This window comes from Erithacus rubecula (assembly GCF_903797595.1).
Source record: "Erithacus rubecula genome assembly, chromosome: 29".
Classification (NCBI taxonomy): domain Eukaryota; kingdom Metazoa; phylum Chordata; class Aves; order Passeriformes; family Muscicapidae; genus Erithacus; species Erithacus rubecula.
In genome coordinates this window covers 1,702,503-1,726,443 of record NC_136681.1, presented here as the reverse complement: position 1 = coordinate 1,726,443, position 23,941 = coordinate 1,702,503, and the positions used below count along the sequence as shown (strand labels likewise).

At 47.0% G+C, this 23,941-nt stretch overlaps 1 protein-coding gene across 2 annotated transcripts in view; it reads left to right on the top strand.

The window, feature by feature from the left end:
* Positions 1-22,984, top strand: part of LRRTM4 (leucine rich repeat transmembrane neuronal 4) — a 188,281-nt gene extending 165,297 nt beyond the window's left edge. The window contains exon 3 of one of the 2 annotated variants that reach the window (XM_079328736.1): positions 21,616-22,984. In XM_079328736.1, coding sequence (XP_079184862.1) covers positions 21,616-21,837 — 222 coding nt within the window. In that variant the 3' untranslated portion in view covers positions 21,838-22,984. The remainder of the gene's footprint in view (positions 1-21,615) is intronic. The other variant, XM_079328737.1, reaches the window with a different exon arrangement.
* The last annotated feature ends 957 nt before the right edge of the window (positions 22,985-23,941 follow it).

Below are 23,941 nucleotides of genomic sequence, written 5' to 3'. Positions count from 1 at the left end.
ATATAGGATTCAGGAAAACTAAGATACAGGTTCAAAACACACTCATTGTTCCTTACCAATCTTTGTACACTGGGAAAATAAAGAATTTCTAGGATAACAACAGCCTAGACAGTGTAAGTGTGTTATTGGCTCCTAAATCCAATGAAAAGCAACTTCCCCCAGGAGCTGGGCCAGGCAGGAGCTGCAGTTTTTGTGTTTGGAGCCTCTGGAGCATCCCTGCCCTGACAGGTGTCAAACAGGCACCAAAATCTGGTGACCCCATGGAAGGGATGTGGGATTTGATGCAGCTCCTGAAAATAGAAAAGAATACAGAACTGTTGAAAAAAATAAAGGTACAGAACAGTTGAAGAGACTTTCTGTTTTTATCCAGGTGTGTATCCACTCCAGAATCTCCCTGGTAAAGTTTAAAGGAAATGCTTCACATTGCTCTGGTTTTGGAATGAAATCACAAATCAGCAAATCCCGCCTGGAGGTTTTTAGAGGGGTTTGAGGGGACAGGAAATCCATCAGTGTTGTTATTCCCCAGAGAACTTCTCATTGATAAAAGGATGTTGTGGCTCCTTATCTTGGATTTTGGGCTGACATCTGGAACATGTTCTGGTCATTTCTGCTGTGCCTGATCCTCAGAACAGCTCCAGATTTAAGCAGGAATTGCTAAAGCCTTTAATGGTTTGGAGCACAAATTCAGAATGGCCTTGAACTTTCAAGTAATCCCCCCACAAATTTCACCCTGTTCGTTTTAATTTCACAGGAGTTCTGAAAATAGAGTAATTCTCATATTCCAAAAATGCACTGCACATTTTTCTCTCCTGGTCATATTTCTCTGGAAGAGCCTGTGAGCTCCTAATTTTCCATAGGTTGAAATAGGTGACTGGTTTGGGTTTATTTCCTAAAAAACAATTCCCATCTATACAGGAAAAAGAATTGAAGGCAGCTATAAGGAACTGTTTACTCACCAGCTTTAGCTACAGAGGAGGAGAAATTCCTTGGAATTGCACAATAAAGCTTCAGGAGCTCCAAATTAGTTGTGTTTTGCCTCATTGACACAAAGTATTTTCCAGCCAAAGTTTTCCTTGGGGAGCTTTCCTTGCCTGGCTCAGGAATTCAGGTTCAATCTCCATCCAAGGGGGCTGCAGGAAGATCCAACCTCTGCAATTCCTCCCCTTTCCCCTGGCTGGGGAGGGAATTGAGGACTGGATTTTCCCTGGAGTGCTTCAGGCTGTTGCCACTTGGAGGAGGCACCAAAAACCTCAGTGAAATTTTGGATTCCATGAGCTGAGACCCATCCCTGGGCGAAGGATTGATGGATCCACCCCTGGATGGATCCAGCAGGGAAAAGGTTGCTCAGAAATGTTGTTCTCACTCCCAGCCACTGCCAGACACACATTTGCTGCTCCCTGTGCTCTGCTGGGGCTGGTGCTGGGAAAGCATCCATGGATCTCAGCCTTTGGAAAAGCTTCACATTAATTCTGTTCCACTTGCATTAAACTGCCAATCTCCATTAATGTCTCCAACCTAAAAGCTCGTTCCAGGTTTGTTTAGGGGGCTTAGGCTGCAGTTTCTTTACTCATTTTTTTTTCTTCCCTGAGTTTGGATCAAGCCCTGGCTGGAAGAATTCAGAAAAAAAGAGTAGAAACCTCGTTCCCAAGTTCTGGATTTATTTGTAAAAGATGCTGGTGGGATAAAAGATGGGAGAGTGTTAATCTGGGATCCAGATGTGGGAAGGGGTCTGAGAAGGACAGAGGGACACCAGGTGAAGGGGCTGGGAGGTTTGGGGTCAGCATGGGATCTGACAACATCAAAAGAACCCAAATTAATGGGAAGCAGTTTTTGGTGGGAGCAAACAGCTGGCTGGAATAAGCTGAGCTCAGAGGGGTCAGAGTAAACAGCTGGTGGGAATAAGCTGAGCTCAGAGGGGTCAGCTCTGCCTTTGAAGATGAGAGCTCAGCTACTGCAGCTGTGCTCCAAATCCTCCCAAACCCTCCCTGCTCCTGGATTCTGGGATGGACAGCACACCTAAAGGAGTTCTAGGTGCAAAATCACCAATTCTGCACTCCATTGCATCACCCTGTTCACAGCAGCTCGGGTTTGGGGACAATGGTGGCAGGACACACCAACCCTCTCCTCACCCAGCCTGTTTTAACACCTGGGTCACAGGGAAATGCCCATGGCAATCCCAAAGAAACACCCAGGTGTTGGGGTTGGCATTTAATAAACAATATCAAAAAATCGGCTCTGGGAGGACAAGATCAGTTTCCATGGCAAAGAAGGGAGGAATGCAGTGAGGCTGCTTGGAATTGGGAAAAAGGGATGGAGAGGAGAGGAGAGGAGAGGAGAGGAGAGGAGAGGAGAGGAGGAGAGGAGAGGAGAGGAGAGGAGAGGAGAGGAGAGGAGAGGAGAGGAGAGGAGAGGAGAGGAGAGGAGAGGAGAGGAGAGGAGAGGAGAGGAGAGGAGAGGAGGAGAGGAGAGGAGAGGAGAGGAGAGGAGAGGAGAGGAGAGGAGAGGAGAGGAGAGGAGAGGAGGAGGAGAGGAGAGGAGAGGAGAGGAGAGGAGAGGAGAGGAGAGGAGAGGAGAGGAGAGGAGAGGAGAGGAGAGGAGAGGAGAGGAGAGGAGAGGAGAGGAGAGGAGAGGAGAGGAGAGGAGAGGAGAGGAGAGGAGAGGAGAGGAGAGGAGAGGAGAGGGTGCTGGGGCTGAGTTTTACTGCTCACACCATTGCTGATCACCAGCCCTGGGATTTGGAGGCATCACATCTGCAGGAGGGAAATTCAGTGCATCAAAAAATTCCCCATCATCAGAGAATCCTGGAATGATTTAGGATGGAAGGACCTTAAAGTTCATCCAGTTCCATCCCTGTGGGCAGGGACACCTCCCACTGTCCCAGGTGCTCCAACAAGACCTGGGGCACTTCCAGAGATCCAGGAGCAGCCACAGCTCCTCTGGGAATCCCATCCCAGCCCCTCTCACCCTCCCAGGGGAGAATTCCTGTGTAAATCAGAAGGAAATTTACTGCCATCATCTGAATTAACAGAGCTAAAAGCAGTGTAAGCCCCAAATCTTCACTCCTGCTTGTGCATCTAGAGAATAATATCCATTTATTTCCCATATTTGCATGGAAACAGGTTCAGTTATTTGTTTCCAGTTTCACAGTTAAGGATTTCAGGCAGTTGTTGCTGGTTCTGTCACAATTTGGATGAGATCCAAGCTAAACCAAACAACCTCAATGAGAATTTAAAAACACAGAGAAGTTTTTTTTTTTCTGGAGCTCTGACCCAAGTTTATAGTGCCAAGTGTCCCCCATGAAACATGAGCTGTTTCCATGGAATCATTAAAGATGTTAATCCTGGAGGGATCCAGTCCTTCCATCTGGAGTGGACACAGATCTGGACAACAGCAGAGATGAATTTCACTTTAATAAGTGAAAAAAAACCCCAATCTGAACAGTCTCCTCTAACCACAGACTCCCAAAAACTTTCAGGTAACTTAAAAATATTATAATAGAAATTTCTGGGATTTGCAGAAGTGTTCCAGGAGGCTGAGATCCAACTCCCTTAATTTTCCCCAATTTTCACCTCTGTTTCACAGTTTTGAAAGTCAGCAGATGATTCAGTTTCCATCTTTAGCCAGCTGAATATCCCAGTCCCCCACGTTTTCCTCGTGACTTTTTAAAAGTTGAGGAAAGAGGAAAAACATCCAACCTCTGGCAGGAGCCTGAAATAGAGGCAGCCCCAGAGTTGTTTCTAGGCAGGTTTTTGGCCAATACCATCCATCATCAGCAGGTCTGGAAAGCACTTTCCAGGTGTTTTATCCCCCCAAAAAATCAGCCAATAAAAGCTGGAACTTTTAGGATTTTATACAATGGAGCCAAATTTTCCTGAAACCAACATATCTTGAAAGTTCTGTGATAAAAGCACTCTGTTTTTATTCTGATAAGGGAGTTTAAAATTAACAAATCAACAGATAACTCGCCAAGAAGAAAACTTCCTGAAGTTTATTGCTGCTTAAAAGCTTCTTGAAAAGTTGCCTTTTAAAGGAACAAAGGTAATAATTCCAAAATTAGGTTTAAGCTTCCCAAGGCTTCTTCAGGATTTGAAAATATGGACATGGGACAGGGGAAATAAGAAGAAATTCACCTTTACCCAAAATGAAACAGGAAAGGCAGGATTGCTTTTAGGGACAAATTTAAGGAAATGGATTTTCCTTGAGGAGACAAAACAACAAGCAGTTTGGGACTAAATGACACCAAGGTTTTTAGGGAACAGGCAATTCTCTCAGCTTTTTCCAACAGCTCTGAGAGGGGTTTACCAATAGCCAGGGTTTTCTGGTGGCAAGAGTGAAGAGAATTCCCATTAATACAAAAAGCCTCTGTAAAAATTCCCTTATTTCCCTGTTCAGGATGCAAGAGCCCTCCATTGCAGCAAGCCAAGAAATTCCTGCTGTTCCCTGGGCTGGATGATGTGCTTGGGCTCTCAGTGCCACAAATCTCGTTATGGAAATTAGGAAACACCTCTGATTTACCTGGGGAGGTGGTGGGGGTGCCTCAAGAAGCGACTCTCAATTTCCTTCAGCGATGCTGCATCCTTTATTTGAATCTAAAGAAATTACCTAAGGTCAAGGGGGAAGAAATGTGGAAGTGGTGGAGTCCCCATCTCATGTCTGGGGGTTTTAGCAGTGGATGTGGCACCTGGGGACACCTGGCAGTGCTGGGGGAGGTTTGGGTCACTCCCTGGAGGAGAAGATTGGAGATGAGTCCTGGTTTGAAGGACAGGTGTCTGCCAAGAAAGGCAGAAGCTTCTCTTTGAAATGGAGATTGTAACCCCCCTCCCTCCAAATTATCATTATAATTTTGAAATTAAGGGGCTCTCAGGCAAAGATATGGCAATAGGAATAACAGTTCTTTACTAGGAAAATTAAAATAGAAATACAATATTACACAGAACAATCCCAAACCCTGCCAGAGTCAGAATCCAAGCTGACACCCGTCAGTCAGTCAGGGTGGTGGCACAGTCCCATTCCATGGTGCTGCATCCTCCTGCAGGGGCAGATGTGGCTCAGCTGGAGCAGTGCTCCTGGAGAAGGTGCAGTTTCCTCTGAAGCTCCAGGGATGATGTGGAAGGGTCTGGTTTTCCTCTGGAATCCAGTGGGAAAGGCTGCTCTGCTGTTCCAAATCTCAGTTTTTATCTGGGTAGGAAATGTTTGTCTCCTCCCCCTGGGTGGAGCATCTCCCAGTGGGATGATGGAATTTTATCAGTCATGCACTGGGACTCAGTGGCCATGAACAGGAGATATCTCCTGGAGGGAGGATGGGCTGTGGGAAGATAAAGATGATTGCCCAGCTGGTTTAAAGATGGCCCATTAGCAGAGAATATGTGTGCCACAGATGAGGACAGAATACACATTTCTGGCCACATCAACCCAACACAAGATGACAGGACTCAAGGAGTGTCTGGCTGTGAGGGAGCAGCCACAGGAGGGTTGAGAAGGGCCTGGAGGTGCAGCTGAGGGCACTGGGCTTGTTCTGCTGGAGCAGAGACTGGGGGAAACTCAGGAGGGGCAGCTCCAAACTCTGCCCTCTGTGACAGGGACAGGACCTGGGGCAGGGCAGGGTCAGGTGGAAATCAGGACCATGGTATGCCCTGAGGTGGGAGGGACCCACAAGGAGCATCCAGACCAACTTCTTCCCCTGCACAGACACCCCAAAATCCCAGCCTGGACACCCCTGGGAGCAGTGCCCAAACCCTCCTGGAGCTCTGGCAGCCTCAGGCTGTGCCCATTGCCTTGTCCAGTGCCTGAAACCCCTCTGGGGGAAGAACCTTTATCTGATCTCCACCTAAACCTCCCCTGACACAGGTCCAGGGTCCTGGATCCTGTCACTCACCCCAGAGGGAGCTGGGCACTGCCCAAGGAATGGGCACATTCCCAAATCTGCCAGAGCTCCTTTGAACAGCACTCCAGGGATGCCCAGGCTGGGATTTTGGGGTGTCCATGCAGGGCCAGGGTTTGGATCAGTGACCCCAGTGGGTTCCTCCCAGCTCAGGTAATTCCATAATTTTCTGAGGGTCAATCTTCCAGCAGAAGATGTCTGCACACACAGATTCCAGCTGTTGGTTGTGCCACAGAGCCACAGCAGAGCTACACAGAGTCACACAGAGCTCTCGAGAAGAACATCTGGGAGGATAAACACACATAGACATGCACTCCATTATTCTCCTTTTGTACTGATACCCAAGCAAAAGGGGAAGAGCATCCCTCAAAGCTCAGGCCCTCATTTGTCAGCCCCAAACCATCTGGTGGAGGCTCTGCTGGAGCCATGGTTGATCACTCTCCCCTCCAACCTGCAGCTGTTTCCTTTCTGATAGATAAATATGTGCTTAAACAACGTGTCCTACCTAAGCCTGTCTTGTTTTTTTTTTAATGTTCCCTTTGACAACTGAAAGTTTGCACCATGCCCAATAAAACCCTTGGAGCCTGCCCCACTCCTGCTTTCCGTGCACATTAAAGCTGAATTTCCTCAGCCTCACCTTCCACGGGCAGCACTGCAGCTGCTCATTATTCCCAGCACTTACTGCAACAGACTCATTTCCAGCAGATCATTTTTTTCCCCTTTACAAGTCCATAAAGCTGTTCTCGTGGCTGCCCACAAAGCCCCCGGTGGATCAGGGCTGTCAGGGAGTGCTGGGAGCTTTGTTCTGCTTTCAAAGGGCAATGGCACCATCCCTTTTTTATTCTCCATGGGATGGGAATGGAATACATCCCGTTGTGCTGGGCTGCAGGAAGGGTTTGAAGCTGAACTCACTCCAGACCTGCAGCACAAAGAGGGAAAGGGGTATTGTGGCAAGTGCTGTCCAGCTGGGCACCAGCACCTTGCAGGATTTTGTCACTCCCTGTCCCTCGTGGTGGCACAGGGGTGAAGGTTACAAGGCTCTTCCTCAGGCTGGTCACAGTCCCTGCAGGTCTTGGGTGGCTTCTGTGTTTTGGTGCAAGCCCATGTGTTCTATTCCAGGATGAAGAATAAGGAGGAGAACCCATAATTACAGAGAAATCAATGAATACTTAAATAGAATAATGGAATTGTTAAGGTTGGAAACGGCCTTTAAGATCAAATCCAAAATTACCAACATGGCACCACCACCATGGTCCCCACTGAGCCCAGCCCCAGGTGCCACAGCCACACAGTGACTGAGCACTGAGGGATGGGGAGTTCACCACACCCTGGACAACCTATTCCAATGCTTTACAACCCTTTCCATGGAGAAATTTTCCCAATATCCAACCCAGACCTCCCCTGAGGCCGTTCCCTCTCCTCCTGTCCCTGTTCCTGGCAGAAATCCCAAATCCCCCCAGCTGTCCCCTCCTGTGCAGAGCCACAAGGTTCCTCCTGAGCCTCCTTTTCTCCAGGCTCAGCCCCTTCCCAGCTCCCCCAGCCCCTCCTGGTGCCCCAAACCCTTCCCCAGCTCCATTCCCTTCCCAGTTTTTGTTTATATGAAAGGTGGAGCCCTCATGGGATGGCTTGGGTAGAAGAGACCTTAAAGATTATCCAGTCCCACCCCTGCCAGGGCAGGGATACCCCCACTGTCCCAGGGGGGCCAACCTGGCCTTGGATACTTCGAAGTCCTGTTGATTTGATTAAGGATAAAACCAGTTGAATTTGATGGAGATAAAATCATCTGTGTTGGGCTGCAGAAACAATTTAATGATTTCACTTTCCTGAACTGGAGGAGTTTCTCTAATGGATTTGATGCCCCTTGATTTGCAACACTGGGGCAAGAATTTGAGAATCTGAGAGTTCTAAAGCCCCTCCTGGGACCCCTGTCACTGCCCACCCAGGGATGCCACATGTCACTGCCCACCCAGGGACACCAGATGTCCCAGTCTGAGATTTCTCCTTTGCCCTGAGATCACCCCAGAGGGACATGACGTGGTTCAAACCTGAAGCAGCCGAAGAGAGATTGCTGGAGATGGTTTTCTCTTGTTCCAAGGATTGTTTATTGTTTCTTATTTTAGGGACTTTTTGCTTGGCCAGCAGTGGTCTGCTCAGCCTGGCATCCATGGTGGAATCTGCCTGGTGAAGGCAGGGCTTATCATATATAGTTTGTGCTATGTATTACATGTTTACAAAATTTTCCCAATACAGTACAATTTTATTAAATGGTCCAGCCCTGACCCCATCCAACCCCCAAGTGGATTTTTTGTCACTGTGGTCCTTGAGTGACTGCACTGGGGCCACCCCACACAACAGAGCCCAGCATCCAAGGATTCCACTAACATCAGCCAAAAAATCCAGCAGGAAACTCATGGGCTAGGGAAACACGCAAATATTAAATACAGGAAAGATTTATTCCAATTGTAACACATTTCTTACACTGAGGGAGCAGCAAAGCTTGGTCTGCTACTGCTGGGAGCTTTTGGGAGCCTGTGTGATGTCAGTCCTTGAAGGATGGATGTTGTGGATGCTGCTGGGAGTTTTTGGGAACCTGTTTGGTCTCAGCCCTCACAGATTGGATGTTGTGGATGGTGGAGGAGCAGCAAGGTTCTGCTGCTGCTGGGAGATTTTGGGAGCCTGTGTGGTGTCAGTCCTTGCAGAGTGGATATTGTGGATGCTGCTGGGAGTTTTTGGGAGCCTGTTTGGTGTCAGCCCTTGCAGAACGGATATTGTGGATACTGGAGGAGCATCAAGACCCGTTCTGATGCTGCTGGGAGTTTTTGGGAGCCCGTTTGGTGCCAGCCCTGGCAGAGTGGATGTTGTGGATACTGCTGGAAGTTTTTGGGAGCCTGTGTGGTGTCAACCCTCACAGGATGGATGTTGTGGGTGCTGGAGGAGCACCAAAGCCCATTCTGATGCTGCTGGGAGTTTTTGGGAGCCTGTTTGGTGTCAATTCTTGAAGGGTGAATGTTGTGGATGCTGCTGGGAGTTTTTGGGAGCCTGTTTGGTGCCAGCCCGGGCAGGGGGGATGTGTGGACACCGTGCACTCACCAGCAGCTCCTCAGAGCTGCTCCTGGGCTGCCTCCCCTCCCCAGCACAGGCCTGGAGCCGCCGTGGCCGCACGGCGAGGGGAGTCATCTGGGGATACCAGCCCTGCACTCGTGCATTTAGCTCGTGGAAAAATCTGTCCCTCAATCTGTGCGAGATCTTTTTTCTTGTTTGCTATTTTCCTTTCTCCCACCCTTCATCTGTCACTGCTGTCTGGAGTACAAGCTCTGCAGGGCAAGGGCTCGCTGAGTGCGGAGTGCTGGGTACCAAGAGCAGCTCCAGCTCTTGTGGAGGCCCCCAGGCACAGCAAAGGGCAGATTTTAGATGGTGTGAGGTTCGTTTATCTCTAGATTTCTTCTCCCTCGTGCAGGCAGGGTGCAGGTCAGCAGAGCACCTGGATTTTAGCAGTGAAGCACTGGGTGTTTGCTCCAGGTGGCTGCAGCCACGAAAGGGAAAGAAATTCCTCCCTGGGAATTCCATCCCAGCCCCTGCATCCCTGGAATTGTCCAGGCTGGACAACACTTGGAGCAGCCTCCTCTAGGAAAGCTGTCCCTGCCCATGTCAGAGATGAGCTTTAAGGTCCCTTCCAGCCCAAACCCTCCAGGATTCTGGGATTATCCCACACAGAGATAACAGTTAATAGCTGCATCCCCATGTTCCACCAGGGAAAAGCTGCAGTCTGAAAAGGTGGAGTTCCCTGCTGGCTGATCCCTTTGGACACACTGCCATTGCCTTGCCCGGACAGAACCAGTTTACAAAACTCCAGAGTGGCTGGAATTCCTCTGGATTGTGCCTGGCTGGGCCAGAGGCTGTTCAGAAGCGCTGTCTCTCACTGACATCAGCAGCAGATATTCCCAAACCTGCCTCCCAAGGCAGATTTTACTTTCCTGAAGGATTTTTTGAACCTTTTCCTTTCCACCCATCACTACATCCTCATACAAGGACTGGTCCAAGAGGGCAGCAGCTGCTTTTGCTCATTAATGTTCCTCGTGTGGGGCTGGGGATGAGACAGATTTTGTTTGGCTTTTCTGAGACCCCAGAGCCTGCACAGCATGAGCAGAGAGCTGCTGCACAGCCCAGGTGCTCTGCAGCCCTCTCCTGGCTGCATCCAAGAGTGAGCAGGGAGAGCACTTCGTGTCTGGATGTGCCTGAGCTCTGTTTTACAGAGATATTCCAGGTTTCAGCTCAGATTCACCATCCTGCTGTGGTAAGGGCAGCTTTGGCTACTGACAAATGTTCCACAGGGGTTCTGACACCTGGGCATGTTCTGTCCTGATCAGTGTCTGGAGTGGCTCTCTGGAGGGACTGAGAAATGAGACAAAATTCAGATTTTCTGCTCTCCCTCTCCATGATGAACACACAACTCAGTCTTTATATCCTCACCTTCTTGGCTGTGTATTTTCTGTGCCAATTTGCTGAAATTTCACAGAATCAGGTTTGGGTGGGATGGGGCCTTGAATCCCACCCAGTCCCACCCTATGCCTGGGCAGGGACACCTTCCCCTATCCCAGACTGCCCCAGCCTGGCCTCAGATTCTTCCAGGGATCCAGGGGCACCCACAGCTTCTGTGGTAGCAGAATTGTTGATCATTAAAACCTCATTTGTGGTATTTCAGTCCTCTCCTCCCCTTTCCTTTCCCACCAGGCACCTTCCTGCCAATCTTCACCCCCACCCCTCCATTATTTCCCTCCCTTAACATATATCATAATAAATAATAATAATTTCCCTCTGTGTCTGCCCTGAGCAGGAGCATCTGCAGGAGCATCTTTCTCATTTTTCTTCCTCATTCCTTCCTTTGACACCCATTTTCTATAAAGAACAACCCCTTGAGATAACTGAAAAAACCCAAATTATCTTTTGAAAAAACCCCAATGCTCTTAGGCCAGCGTTGACATTGAATTTCAAATTATGGCAGAGAAGGATTTTGTCCTCAGAGTTTGGAGGGGGTGCAGGGGCTGGATATTATTTGTATTTTTAATATTGCCATATTAAATGGAATTGGTGCCAATTACAAATGTGCCAATTACAAATGTGCCAATTATAAATGTGGTTCTCAGCATTTTTTTAATCAAAATGGGTTAAGACTCACCTGACTACAGCCAAAACCTTTAGGGTCTGGGATAAATGGATAACAGTGAAGGAAAATTTCCTATTTCTTTTATCCCTTTTTTCTCACACTGGTGTGGGTTTAATCACCAACCATGACGTGCCTTGTTTGTACCTCCTCATGTCTTCAGGCCCAAATATTGCACAATTTGAGTCATGTTCCCCCTGCTTTAGGAAACACACTTTTATTCTCTTGATGTACGGGATCAATGCACAACTTGAAACAGTATTTAAAAAACCTTTGGAGAAGCCATCAATTCCTGGAGAGCTCTTTTGCAGCCCATCAATTCTGGGCAGATCTAATGAAAAGCAGTGTTTGAATATGAGACAGAGACTTATTCCACTCATTCTGCAGCACCTTCATCCCTCACTGTGGCAGCAACATTATCAGATGTTCCTATTAAACCCTGGATTTATTTGTTGGGACTAATGGAGGGAGCAGGTTGCCATCTTTTGGATCACCACATGGAAGAGCAGCTGCACCTTTTTCCTTTATTGCCAGAATTATTTTTTTGAAGGATGTGCCCCATTCCCTACATGATGCTCTGGCCCCAGAAGCTCCAGGCTCATGGAAGGTCCAGCTCCATGGAATTTTGGGGTGAAATGTCAGGAATTCAGCAAGATGGGAATGTTGGAGGTGAAGAGGACACCCTGGGGGAATAATTATGGGATTCCTGACACCTTCTCTGCTCTTCCTCTTGGGCTGGAGGCAGCTTTGGCTTGGCCTGAGAGGTTGAGTTCAAACTCACTTGGGTCTGCAGCTCTGCCAGGAGTGGGGAGCACAAATTTCTGGGGGAAAAAAAAGAGCTTTAAGTGTCTAAATAAAAGCTGAGTTGGCTTCATTTTAGGAAGGTCTGTGCATCTGGGAACCCAAAGATACAGAGAGGCTCCCAATGGGTTTATTTTACCTATGGACAAGGAATTCCAAGGACAGCACTGTGTTTGAGGGGCTCATTGCTGTTCCCAAACTTTGTTTGACCCCCAGGCTTCCATCCTTATTCAGTTCCATAGGAAACGATCCTAAGAGCACTCAAAGCAATTATTAATGGCTTTCTAATTAGAACATTTAGTTTGTTTATTTGATTGGCCCTCCATGGCAGAAAATCAAAGGTTCCTGTGCATCTCATGTTGAGGTTTTCATCAGTGGGGCTTTTCTTCAGGAGCCAGACACGCCATAAAAAACAGATCAAGCCATTTAAAAGAAATATTTTGCCCAAGGAACAATAACAAGGCTTAGAAGGCTTTTTCTTCTTTCTGGGAGTTTCCTTTAGGGAAACCTTTTCATTTCCTGATTGAAAGATCAAATCTGCCCATGGAGGGAGCAGTGGGGTGTGGATGATTTTTTTCTCCTGATCTCTAGAAAAACACACTCAGTTAAAGAGTCCATGGAGAGGTTCTGCCTTAAAGCAGAAGGCATTTGTGTGATTGGAGAGGAGGATTAGGAATTTATCTGTAGGGAAGGCAAGGAAAGCTTCAAATCCAGTTCACAGTGTCAGTGGAACTGTCAGGGTGATGTTACAGGGCTTTAAAACCTGGAATACACTAGGCAAGGGTGACCCAATAAATCATAAAGTTCTCTCTTTGGTGCAACCAGTCTGGCCTGCAGGTGGTTTAAAAGTTGGTGGATGCTTTCATCTCAAATGAGAAATTAATATCTGTGTTTTAATTCAGCTTGTCTCAAATTGACCAATTTTACAAAGCATTATATAATCCCATAGATTCCTAAATTGCTTATTATCAAGATATGCAATTTCTTCGGCTAATATGCCTCTAATCACATCTAACACTATGATGTTTGTTTAATTCCTGTAATTATTAATTATCAGTTGGCTTTTTAGGAACTACAAATAGACCTTTAATAGGGCCTGGAGAATGGGGGCTGCAGCATCTTTGTCCCATGTCTCCTGTCTGTTGTTTCTCTGCATTTTCCATATCAAGACCTCTCTTCTGTCAGTCCATGCAAATTTTGGGATCCCATTCCCACAGAAATACAAGAATTGAATAAGATTAATGATAATTTTGTAGAATTTAGGATTTCCACCAACACCAATTTTTTTCACTCGGTCTGAGACATGCCAAAAAACAAAAAACACTTTTTTCTCCAGCTTAAATGTTTATAAGGAAAAGGTTTCCATTCCATGGATTGAAGATGCCATCCTATCCCCAGCCCCATCATCCTACAAAATATTTCAGGCTCGATTCCAAACACCTTGATTTAATACTTGGACTGGATCCAAGTCTTAGTGAGTGGAGCTCAGGGTGGGATATGGAATCACAGAATCAGGGAATGGTTTGGGTGGGAAGGGACCTTGAAATCATCACATTCCAACCCCCATCCGTGGGCAGGGACACCTTTCCCTATCCCAGGCTGCTCCAAACCCTGTCCAGCCTGGTCTTGGACACTGCCAGAGCTCCAGGAGCAGCCACAGCTCCTCTGGGCGCCAATGGAGACAAGATGCTCATAGGATCTGTTTGTAGAATTATTACAGTGGAAATAAGAGTGAGGCAAGGGGAAACAGACAGCAGAGAAAGGAATCCAAGGAAAAAATGAGCTTTAAGACAAGCTTAACTCTGTGCAACATTTGGATTTATATTCCAGTTTGTTTGTGTGTGCACAAGATCTCAAGAGATCAGGAACTGCCCCATCCCTGTGGAACACATCAGGAACTGCCCCATCCCTCTAGGACAGATCAGGAACTGCCCCATTTCCTTAAAACAGATTAGGAATTGCCACATTTCTATAGAAGAGATCAGGAATTGCCCCATTTCCTTAGAACAGATCAGGAATTGCCCCATTTCCATGGAACACATCAGGAATTGCCCCATTCCCATAGAACAGATCAGGAACTGTCCCATTCCCCATGGAACAGATCAGGAACTGCCTAACAGAGGCACCGACCCCAGTGGAGGTCCCAGCTGGATCTGCAGCTCTCAGATATCCTGGGTCCATTAAGGAGCTTCAAGACCTTCACCTAAAACTGCAAAACTGCAGCTGGCAGATTTCCTGAGCTGCTCAGATGTCACAGGGACCAGCTCAGTGACAGCAGAGCTCAAAAACCCTTCTCAGAGCCGAGCATGCCCACGCCCAGGCGCCTAAATGTTTTAATAAACGAGGTTTTGATTTTTTGTATGTAATCAATATGAGAATTACCTGAGGAAACACGGGTTGCAGAACAAAAGGCCTGCTCCAAAAAGCAGCCAGGCTTTTTGTGCTTGTTCCAAATGGAAGCAGAACACACAGACCTGCTCATATTTCAGCACTCAGCTCAACGCCCGCGTTCGTCCCTCGGAACGGGTTTGATGGGAATGTTTGATGGGGCATTTTCCTGAATAGGGATATTTTTCTGTGCTGCCTCCAAAGGGATGTTCCAGGGCTGTTGCCTGTGATTTTTCAGCGGCGTGAAATGCGCTGGAATTGTTTATCCCAGCTCTGTCTGCCTAATGTGCCCAATCAATCTGTCTCTGAGGTGAAGCCGCATGCTCCGCTAATCGCCGCGCCACCACAGAACATCTTGCTTATTTTTACTCTAAATTATGATCGGCTTGGAAATGAACTCTGAATTTGATTTATCAACAGCTCTGATGCTAATTCACCAATGAAGTCATGGTGCTCTGAGACTAAATATTAGTGCTAATGAGAAAACATTGCTTCCACGTTTTGTAACTCCGAGTCTCCACGGCGTGTGGACAGCTCCTAAAGTTGTGTGTAATTAATTCATGTAATCATTAACTGGACAAGCACTTTCATGGGAATCAGCTTACCTGGATTAGAGATTACCAGCAAATGTGAAACCAGACCATGTTCAACTACCAGAGAATATTCATGCTACGTTTTTATTGTTTAAAAATAGAAATGTGTCTTCTGTAGGGGAGGGCTGGTTGTCTCCTGTCAGCCTCCAGCAGGAGGGACAAAGCAGACATTGAGTTTTCAAACTAGGATGTTCCTCCTCTTTGAAAACAGAGATACCAGAATTGAAGATTTTGAACTGCAATGTCTAAACCTGGATGAAGCCAAGGTGTCCAGACTGAGGCAACTGAGAGATTCTGGGGCTCAAAAATGCAGAATTTTCCCTTCCAGGATCTGGGTTTTGGGCTCTTTCTGGAGCAGTCATTTGTCTGAGACTCCTGTGACATTGTGAGCCTTTGCACCATCTCCTTTCAGGGATAAAACAAACTCCACTCCATCCAAACTTCTCCCCAGGGACTGCTGGGCTTGCCAACCCTTCCATAGATTACATCCCTGTCTCCTGCTGGGAATTCTGGCAGTGAGTCACCCAGACATCCACAGCCATTCCTGAGGCTCCACAAAGACTTTCCTGCTCTGCAGGACGACTGATGGTGAGGGATCCATCCTCCAAAATGAGCACAGAGAACAAACTCATCGTATTTCCAACACACAATAGACCTGTTCCCAAAACCTGGGCGGCCAAACTTTGATTTAGCAAACACCAGGGAATTGTTTCAGGCTGATTTCATCTGGCTGAAGTGGTTCTGGGTGAGGCAGAGAGTTCATCTCTGCCTGATTCCAGAGGAGTTTGCACTGCAGCGAGTCTGCTGTGAGCACAGAGGGAAATTCCAGAGCTGGAATTGGGCACAGAACTTGGTATTCCCTCCTGGAATTACTTGGTAGGGAGGTGTCACATCCTAGAGATCATGTTGGGCTGGATTCCAGCTTGTCTGAGGAGTCCTGTTGGGAGGCAGAGCAAGAATTCAGAATGTGTGAGAGTGTTGAACACAGAAGAGGTGAGAGAGAGAGAAAAGCACTCTGGAAATGAGGTCACTCAGACCCCAGTCCAAATCCTTGAAAGCTCCCTGATCCCAGTGGGAATTCCAGTTACATCCCTGCTGCTGTGCTTTCCAAGTTTCAGGATAAGAATTTTTATTGATGTTTGGCTGAAAATCCGGGTTTTGATGGCTGCACCTACAAAAACCAGAAGTCCAGGCTGAACTCTAAACTTTATTTTTAATAGAAATTTATTGTGTGATATTCTCAGCCTAAGTAAAACTGATAGAATTCAGTGCAGTGTCAAAGAAATGTAAAAGACAAATAATCCAGATTGCAATGTGGGTACCTGCATTTGCATGTTTGGATGTCTGAGGGTTGAGCTGAACATCAGTGGTGGCTGCCAGAGGAAAAGTGGGCAGGACATGCTGGAAAACACCTTTTCATGAAGGCTCAGAATCAACCTGAATTTCAGGTAACACATTTTCATGCAAGCCAGAATTAACCTGAATTTCGGGTAACACTTTTTTTTCATGCAGACCAAAATCTCTCTGAATTTTGGGCAACACCTTTTTCATGTACACCTGAATTAACCTGAATTTTGAGTAACACCTTTTCATGCAGGCCAGAATCTCCTTGAATTTTACGTAACACCTTTTCATGCAAGCCAGAATCAACCTGAATTTCAGGTAACACATTTTCATGCAAGTCAGAATTAACCTGAATTTTGGGTAACACCTTTTCATGCAGGCCAGAATCAACCTGAATTTTGGGTAACACTGTTCTCATTCAGGCCAGAATTAACCTGAATTTTGAGTAACACCTTTTCATACAGGCCATCCCTTCTCAAGCAGAATTAACCTGAATTTCAGGTAGCACCATTCTCATGCAGGCCATCTGTTCTCATGCAGAATCTCCCTGAATTTTGGGTAGCTCCAGCTACTCCAGCTGTTTTTCAGGGCAGCACTTGTGCTCCAGCAAAGCTGCTGAGCTGGGAACCTCTCCAGTGTCACTTGGACTTCCACAGGGAGGATTTGCATTCCTTAAATTCCCACCGCTAAATCTTTTGTCTTCCTCCCCTGGCTGGGGATTTATGGAAATTGTGCTGCTATCAGGAGCTGTGTTTGAAGTGTGTGGCTGCTGGGATGCAACATTTAATAAGTTTAGAGTGGAGATCTGTGGGGTGTGGGCTTGAGAAGTCAATAGTGGGAAACTAATCCAGGCCTAGAGCCCAAAACCTGCTGAACCCTCCAGCTCTCACAGGGGAACAACTCCAGGCTCGGCTTAATTAGCTGTTTGCTAATTTGGATGGAATAATAAAATCATAATGGAATGGTTTGGGTGGGAAGGGGTTCAAATCCCATCCAGTGCCACCCCTGCCATGGCAGGGACATTTCCCATTGTCCCAGATTATCCCAGCCTGGCCTTGGGCACTGCCAGGGATCCAGGGGCAGCCACAGTTTCTCTGGGAATCCCATCCCAGCCCCTTTCCCAATATTTCTTCCCAAAATCCCATCAAATATGGAATCCTAGAATGGTTTGGGTTGAAAAGAACCTTAAATCCCATCCAGTGCCACCATGGCAGAGATACCTCCCACTGTCCCAGGTGCTCCAAACCCTGTCTTGGGCATTTCCAGGGATCCAGGGGCAGCCACAACTCCTCTGGGAATCCCATCCCAGTCCCTCACACCCTCCCAGGGAAGGATGAACAGAGAGTTCTGCCACAAATGGGCTAAACCCAAAATGTTCGCTGCATGTTGGGGACTTTGGAGCTCCTTCTCCTGCTGGTTTGTGTTGCCCTGCTGCAAAAATTTCCAGTGCTTCAGGTAAGAATTGGGCAGTGCTGGTTATAGAAATTAAAATGGAAATGGAAAGAGAAAAATTAAATAGAAATTTTTAGAAAATGCTACAAAGAGACACAGGAGCTCAGAGAAGCTGTGGCTGCCCCTGGATCCCTGGAATGTCCCCATGGCCAGGCTGGAGCTCCCTGGGACAGTGGGAGGGGTCCCTGCCATGGCAGGGGTGACACTGGGTGGGATTTAAGGTCCCTTTCAACACAAACCATTCCCTGATTCCATGTTAAATCCCTCCAGGGATGGGGACTCCACCACCAACCCATTCCATTGCTTGAGGACACAACCCCAGGGCTGTATTTATTTGTCTGGATTTATTTTTAAATTTATTTGACTGGAATTGGACTTGCTTTTTTATTTTTTTTTTGTCTCTTGGAGGCCAAAGCAGCTGAAAAGGCCCAGCTTAGGTCACAGCTGGGTTGTTGCAGTCCCTGAACAAACAGCCCTCACCTCAAAGAGCTCCAAGGACGAGCAGGGGCAGGACTGAAGCTTCTCATTTTCCAGCTCATAAAATGACTTGTGCAAGGTCACATCTGAGTGTCTCAGGTATTAGTTCCATAGCAGGAGTGAAAAAAAAAAAAAAGAAATTACCTCAGAACCTAGAAGAAAAACACTTCTAAAATTAATTCTCTGCAACTTAGGTGATTTGAAATGTGTTTTGTTGATCTCTCAATCTGTAAAAATAGAATAGTGACAGCTTTGTGTGGAGTGAACAGCATCATCAGTGTTTTCCATCATTTTACTGGATGAGTGCTGGCACAATTGTCCCCACATTTTCCACAGCCAAGGCTGTGTCCTGGAAAAGCTTTTGGGGGGCTCAGGTGTCACCTACAGTCACCTCAGTGCAAATAAAAACTGAGCCCTTGTGTCTTCCTGCAAATGCAAAGTTATTTTCCAGGGAAGGGCAGGACTCTGTGGGATAGTCCTGGTGTCCCTCCTTTGACCAGGAAAGTTTGAATTGCTCTTGTGGTTGTTTTCTGGGTTCCAGAGGCATCCCAAGGGCTGTCAGGGGTGGTGGCATCTCTGTCTTCAGCCTTTACTGGAGGACAAAGCTTCTCACATTCATTTGACACAATGATTTCTTTAATTTCCCTTAGTGAAATCCAAAAGAGGGAGAGGAAGAGCAGCACAAGGGCCTGAGAACCCCCCATTATCTTAAAAAAGCTCTAAAAAATTAACCTGCAACATCCTGGTTTTATTTAACCTGCAAATTAACCTGATACATCTCTTTTATTTTATTTTTTACACTGATAAAGGATATCCACCCTCCCTCCACCCAGCGACCCTTACTGCTGTGATTTATATGTGCACAGACCTCAGAAGTGAAAATTAGTGAGAGATTCCGTAAAGTCACTGGAAAAGTGCTGGAAAACCCTGTGTTTATCACTTTTCAGAGATGCTGAGGACATCCTGGTGCCTCTGACTCCCGTTTGGAGCTGCAGCCAGGCCTCAGGTGCTTAATGGGCTGTGTGTTATTGCTGCCCAGCCAGGACCTCCATCCCTCAGCTCTCCAGAACACAAACAGTCCTTGGCTTTTATGGAACCATAAAGAGCTGCCTTAAAGCTGAGGCCAAACTCAGCCCTGACAGGAGCTGGCACAGATATTGCTCTAGCCAGGGGAGATCTGGGTTCTGGTGAATCCACAAGTGAGCACAGCTGTCCTGTCAAATTTCCCCCAGCAGCTTGTTCCTCCTCATCCCTGCCACTCAGCTGGCGTGTCACATCGTATTTTCAGCTGAATTCCAGCTCTTGGAAGGATTTTGGGATCTCTCCAACCTCCTGCAGGGTATCCACATCAAGAGGAACTTTGACCCTGCACAACTTCCCAATTAGCCTTGATGCCTTTGCTTTTTCCATGCTGGGTGTTTGGTTTTTTTTTTGGGATGAAGTGCACCGAGCAATGAAAATTCAGGAGAAATTAGCTCTGTGGTCTTCACTTAAAGTTTGGCCTGGAAAATCAGAAGGCATTTGTTCCAATATTGGATTATGTGTAGGATATCTCCAGCTATAATGAGCTCAGGTTTGCTGGCAGCGTTAGAATCAACTCTCGCCTCTCTCTCTCCTGCTGCATGTGTTTTTCTCCCTCAGAGCATATTTCTTTCGACTTGATCAGCTCATCTCTTGCAGATGATAAAATTATCTGCAAAGATTTGTATCTGATGTTGTGCCATAAATCATATTTAGTCGTAGGATTAACATTTGCAAGCGTAGAATATTTATGGAAGGGGGAAAGGAAAAAAAAAAAAAAAAGAAAGGGAAAAGCAGATGGGGGGCTGGCAGTTTCTGAGGATTTACATAACGAAGAGCTGGGATTCAGGATGGATCTGGCAGGGTTTGGAAATACAAGGTGTGGATGTGCTCAGCTCTGGTGAGCAGCAGTGGAGCTGCTTTGACACTTTGTCCTGGGGAGGTTGGATGATAAAGAACGCAGGGAATCGTGACCTTGGGTGAGCAGCTTTGTCCTGGAAGCAATAAACAGATGTTCCAGCTGTGCTGGCACCACAGAGCAAACCCCTGCTGCCAGCTGGCTCTGCCTTTGACATTCCCAGCCTGGTCTGGGCACGCTGGAAACGCTCAGCACCTTTCCAGGCACTGGAAAAGGAGATGGATTTTGGAAGCTGATGGATTTGCCAACCCTTTGGTTTGCTTTTCTGTGCTGGGTCATCTAAAAGAGGCAGAATTGAGGAGTTTGAATATCTGCCCACAAATTGGGGAGAGGGAGGGAGGGAGGGAGAGCAGCTCCCTCTGCTCTGGCTCCAGCACTGCCAGGTGGGGGATCCATCCCCACAGGTCATGGAATCCTGGAATGGTTTGGGTTGGGAGGGACCTGAAAATAATCCCATTCCACCCCCTGCCATGGGCAGGGACACCTCCCACTATCCCAGGCGCCTCCAACCTGGCCTTGGGCACCTCCAGGGTCCCAGCTCATCTGGGAATTCCATCCCAGCCCCTCACACCCTCACAGGGAGGAATTCCTCCCCAATATCCCACCTAACTGTGCCCACTGGCAGTGTAAAACCCCTGTCCACATAAAGAGTTCCTCTCCCTCCTTCCATCAGCCCTTTGAGGAGGCTCTGAGATCCCTCTGGAGCATTTCCTCCTCCAGGCTGAACACTCACTGCCCTCCCAGCCTGGCAGTGCTGCTCCAGAGGGATCTGAACAGGGAGCTGGGAACCCCCAGGGGTTTCTCCCGTGGGCTGATCCCGGGGGATTGAGGCTGTGTTGGGATTTCTGGTGCTGCTGCACAAACACCAGCTCAGCCCGTGCGATCAGTGGCCTCTTTGAGTCTGAAATCACTCGCTGCACAGTTTTTGGTGGTTTTAGAGTTCTTGTTTTCCAGCTCAAGCACTGAAGGAAGAGTCAGAATCCATTTTCTGAGGTTTCCAAGGTTGTTTATTCTTTCTTATCTAAGGAATTTTTTCCCTGGCCTACAGAGGTCTGTCTGGCAGGTCAGAGGAACTCTGACTGCCCTCTGGGCAGCTCTTATCTTTTACACTCTAAATTACCCACATGATGTTTACATTTTCCAATCCATGACCCTTACATTGCACTGTCCAGTTTTCTCCCAAACCAATCCAGAAGTGCCATCCTGACCCAAAGATGGATGTCACAAAGAAGAAGAAGGAAAGACACACCACGCCCAAATTCCTCCATCTTGACTCTGGGCCCCTTATTATAAACAATTTTACAAATTCATTTTTCTACCTTCTAACAATGCTCTACTTATTATGCTCTACTTACAATGCTCTATTTATGCTCTACTTATTTTTTTGTGACTTTTAATTCTTCCCCTAATGATGGTAATTTTTCCCAGGGCCTGAAATCAAACCCACAGGGGGTCTTGGGCATTTGGGCAACACCTCTGAGCCCCCTGGAGGCATCCAGAGGAGCCAGGGGAATATCCCGGATTCCCACAACCCCGCTGCTAACATTTGCTATCCTTCTCTCCCATTTTTTGTCTGCAGGTCCCTCACCACATGAAGACTTTACCCTACTACAGCTACGACCAGCCCGTGATCAGCTACTGCCAGGCCCACAAGCCTCTCCACGTCAACAAGGGCTACGAGACGGTGTCGCGGGATCCGGCAGAGCCATCCACGCTGGAGCTGGGCCGGGAGCACAGCTTCATCGCCACCATCGCCCGCTCGGCCGCGCCCGCCATCTACATCGAGAGAATACCCAACTAGCCGCGGCCACCACGGGGGACAGCTGGGACACGGACCCTTGGGGCCTGGGCGTGAGGACCGGGCAAGGACGGCGCTCAAACGCCACCGTTCCGGCGGGAAACGCTCCGAGCGCGGCGGGCGCGACGCGAGCGCGCAACGCCGGGGCGCGGAAAACTTCAGGATTCTCTTTGCTTTAAACTTTCAGACGAGCTCCTCGATGTAAATATTAAAAGAGAGAGAGAGGTTGTCGAGTTCTTATTAAAGAGAACGGCAGCGACGGCGGCAGCGACAAATAGATTTCACTCTAGCTACATAAAGGGATGGATTAAGAGTTTTGTTTGTATATTTGATTTTTCTACATTGCACGGTTCCAGGGAAGGAGAACCACAGGTAAAAATAAATGGGGTGGGGAGGGCGAGGCTCTGGGGAGGGTCAGCCATGTTCCCTTATTAAGTGTTTATTACAAAGATCCGTTTACTATTTTTGTTCTTTTTAAACCAACAAAAGATAGCTCTATATTTTCTTTTTTCCTTTCGGGGGTTGGTTTTTTCAGTGGGTTTTATTTTTTTTGGTCGTTTTTTAAGTGGTCAAGCATTAATATTTCAACCATCAGACATGGGCATTAAAGCTTATGTTGAACCAAAAGGACCTTGGCAATTGATGCAGCAGAAACAAAGAAACTCGGGTGCATGTACATTTAAGACACAGGCTGTACACTATGGAGGGGGCTTTTGATTTTTTATCTTCATTGTGCTTCATTGTTGACACTCTAATTCCTTTTTGGGCTCTAAAAAAAAAAGGGGGAAATACTGCAACGGAGTCACGACTCAGATTTCCAGGCCAGTGGTGCTTGTTAAGCAAAATTCATGGACGTTTGGGAAGCAAAATGGAAGTGAAGTGCTTGAAATGGATCAGAAGGAAAATCTTTTAAAGAGCATTTAGTGCAACTCACTGGCTGACACAATTTCTAAAACACAGCAGAATGTGTAACGTTGTTTTTTGGTTTGGGTTTTGGTTTTGTTTGGTTTTTTTTTTTAATTAATTATTATGATCAGTTAGTTTTTGTGTAGTTTTTATCAATAAAATGACAACAACAAACAAACAAAAAAAAAAAGTGGTGGAAAAAAAAAATAAACATATTATTTTGTGGTTGGGACACCACAGCCAAGCTACTGTTTGATTTCTCTGGGTGTGTGACATGGGGATCCCGTGGAGAGAGGGGACAATGCTGGGTCCTGTTTCTCCTCTCTTGGAAGTAAAGCAGGGAATTGTTCTGAATTTTAAAAACCTGAGTCTGGGGAAGCTCAATTTATTTGGTTTGTCTAAAAATAAGAGGTGGTTTGGGGGCTGGTGGAGGGGAAGAGAGGGAAAACAACTTTTTTCATTTAAACAAAAGTTGGGGGTTTTAATAGAAGGGAGGTTTTTCATCTGCAAACCTGAGCTGGAGCTAAACCAACTCAGATCAGAACACAAGGGATGAGGTTTTATCTGGAGGGGGAAGAACACATTGACAAGGTTTAGGACAGAATGAATTTGGTGATTATTTCAGCTATTTATTTGGGTGTGCTAAGCAAAATCTTGGCCACAAGGCTTAATGAATTCCTGCAAGTACTGAGTGCTGTCTCATAGACACAATATTCTACTGCCTCCTGTGTTTCTCACCTGGAAAACTGATTTATTTTTCCCTGGAAGGCAAGGAAGGATGGGGATGGATGTGCTGGGCTAGGCAGGACACACAGAGTGAACGTGATGCGTGGAAGGTAATGCATTTAAAATTAAGCATTGGGCAGGAAATGAAAAGAAAACCGAGTGAAAATCCAGGTGAGGAGTTTCCAGATGAGATCTCCTGAGATCTGTCAGCCTTGGCAGTGCCATGGATGGAGGGAAAAAGCTGCTCCAAACATGAGTTCTCTCCAAATGGAGTTTAAAATGCTGAGCCATGCAGTGAAAAGAGAAGAGCTCCCACCCATTCCTGGCAGCTCCAGGTCAGCAGGAGGATTCATTCCAACAAATATCCAAAGGGGAAAAGCATTCCTGTGCTCCTGAAAGATGAGAATGGAAATATTTTTATTGTAAGGATAATTAAAGACAATTTTATAATCCTGGTGTGATTTTTGAGAGGATT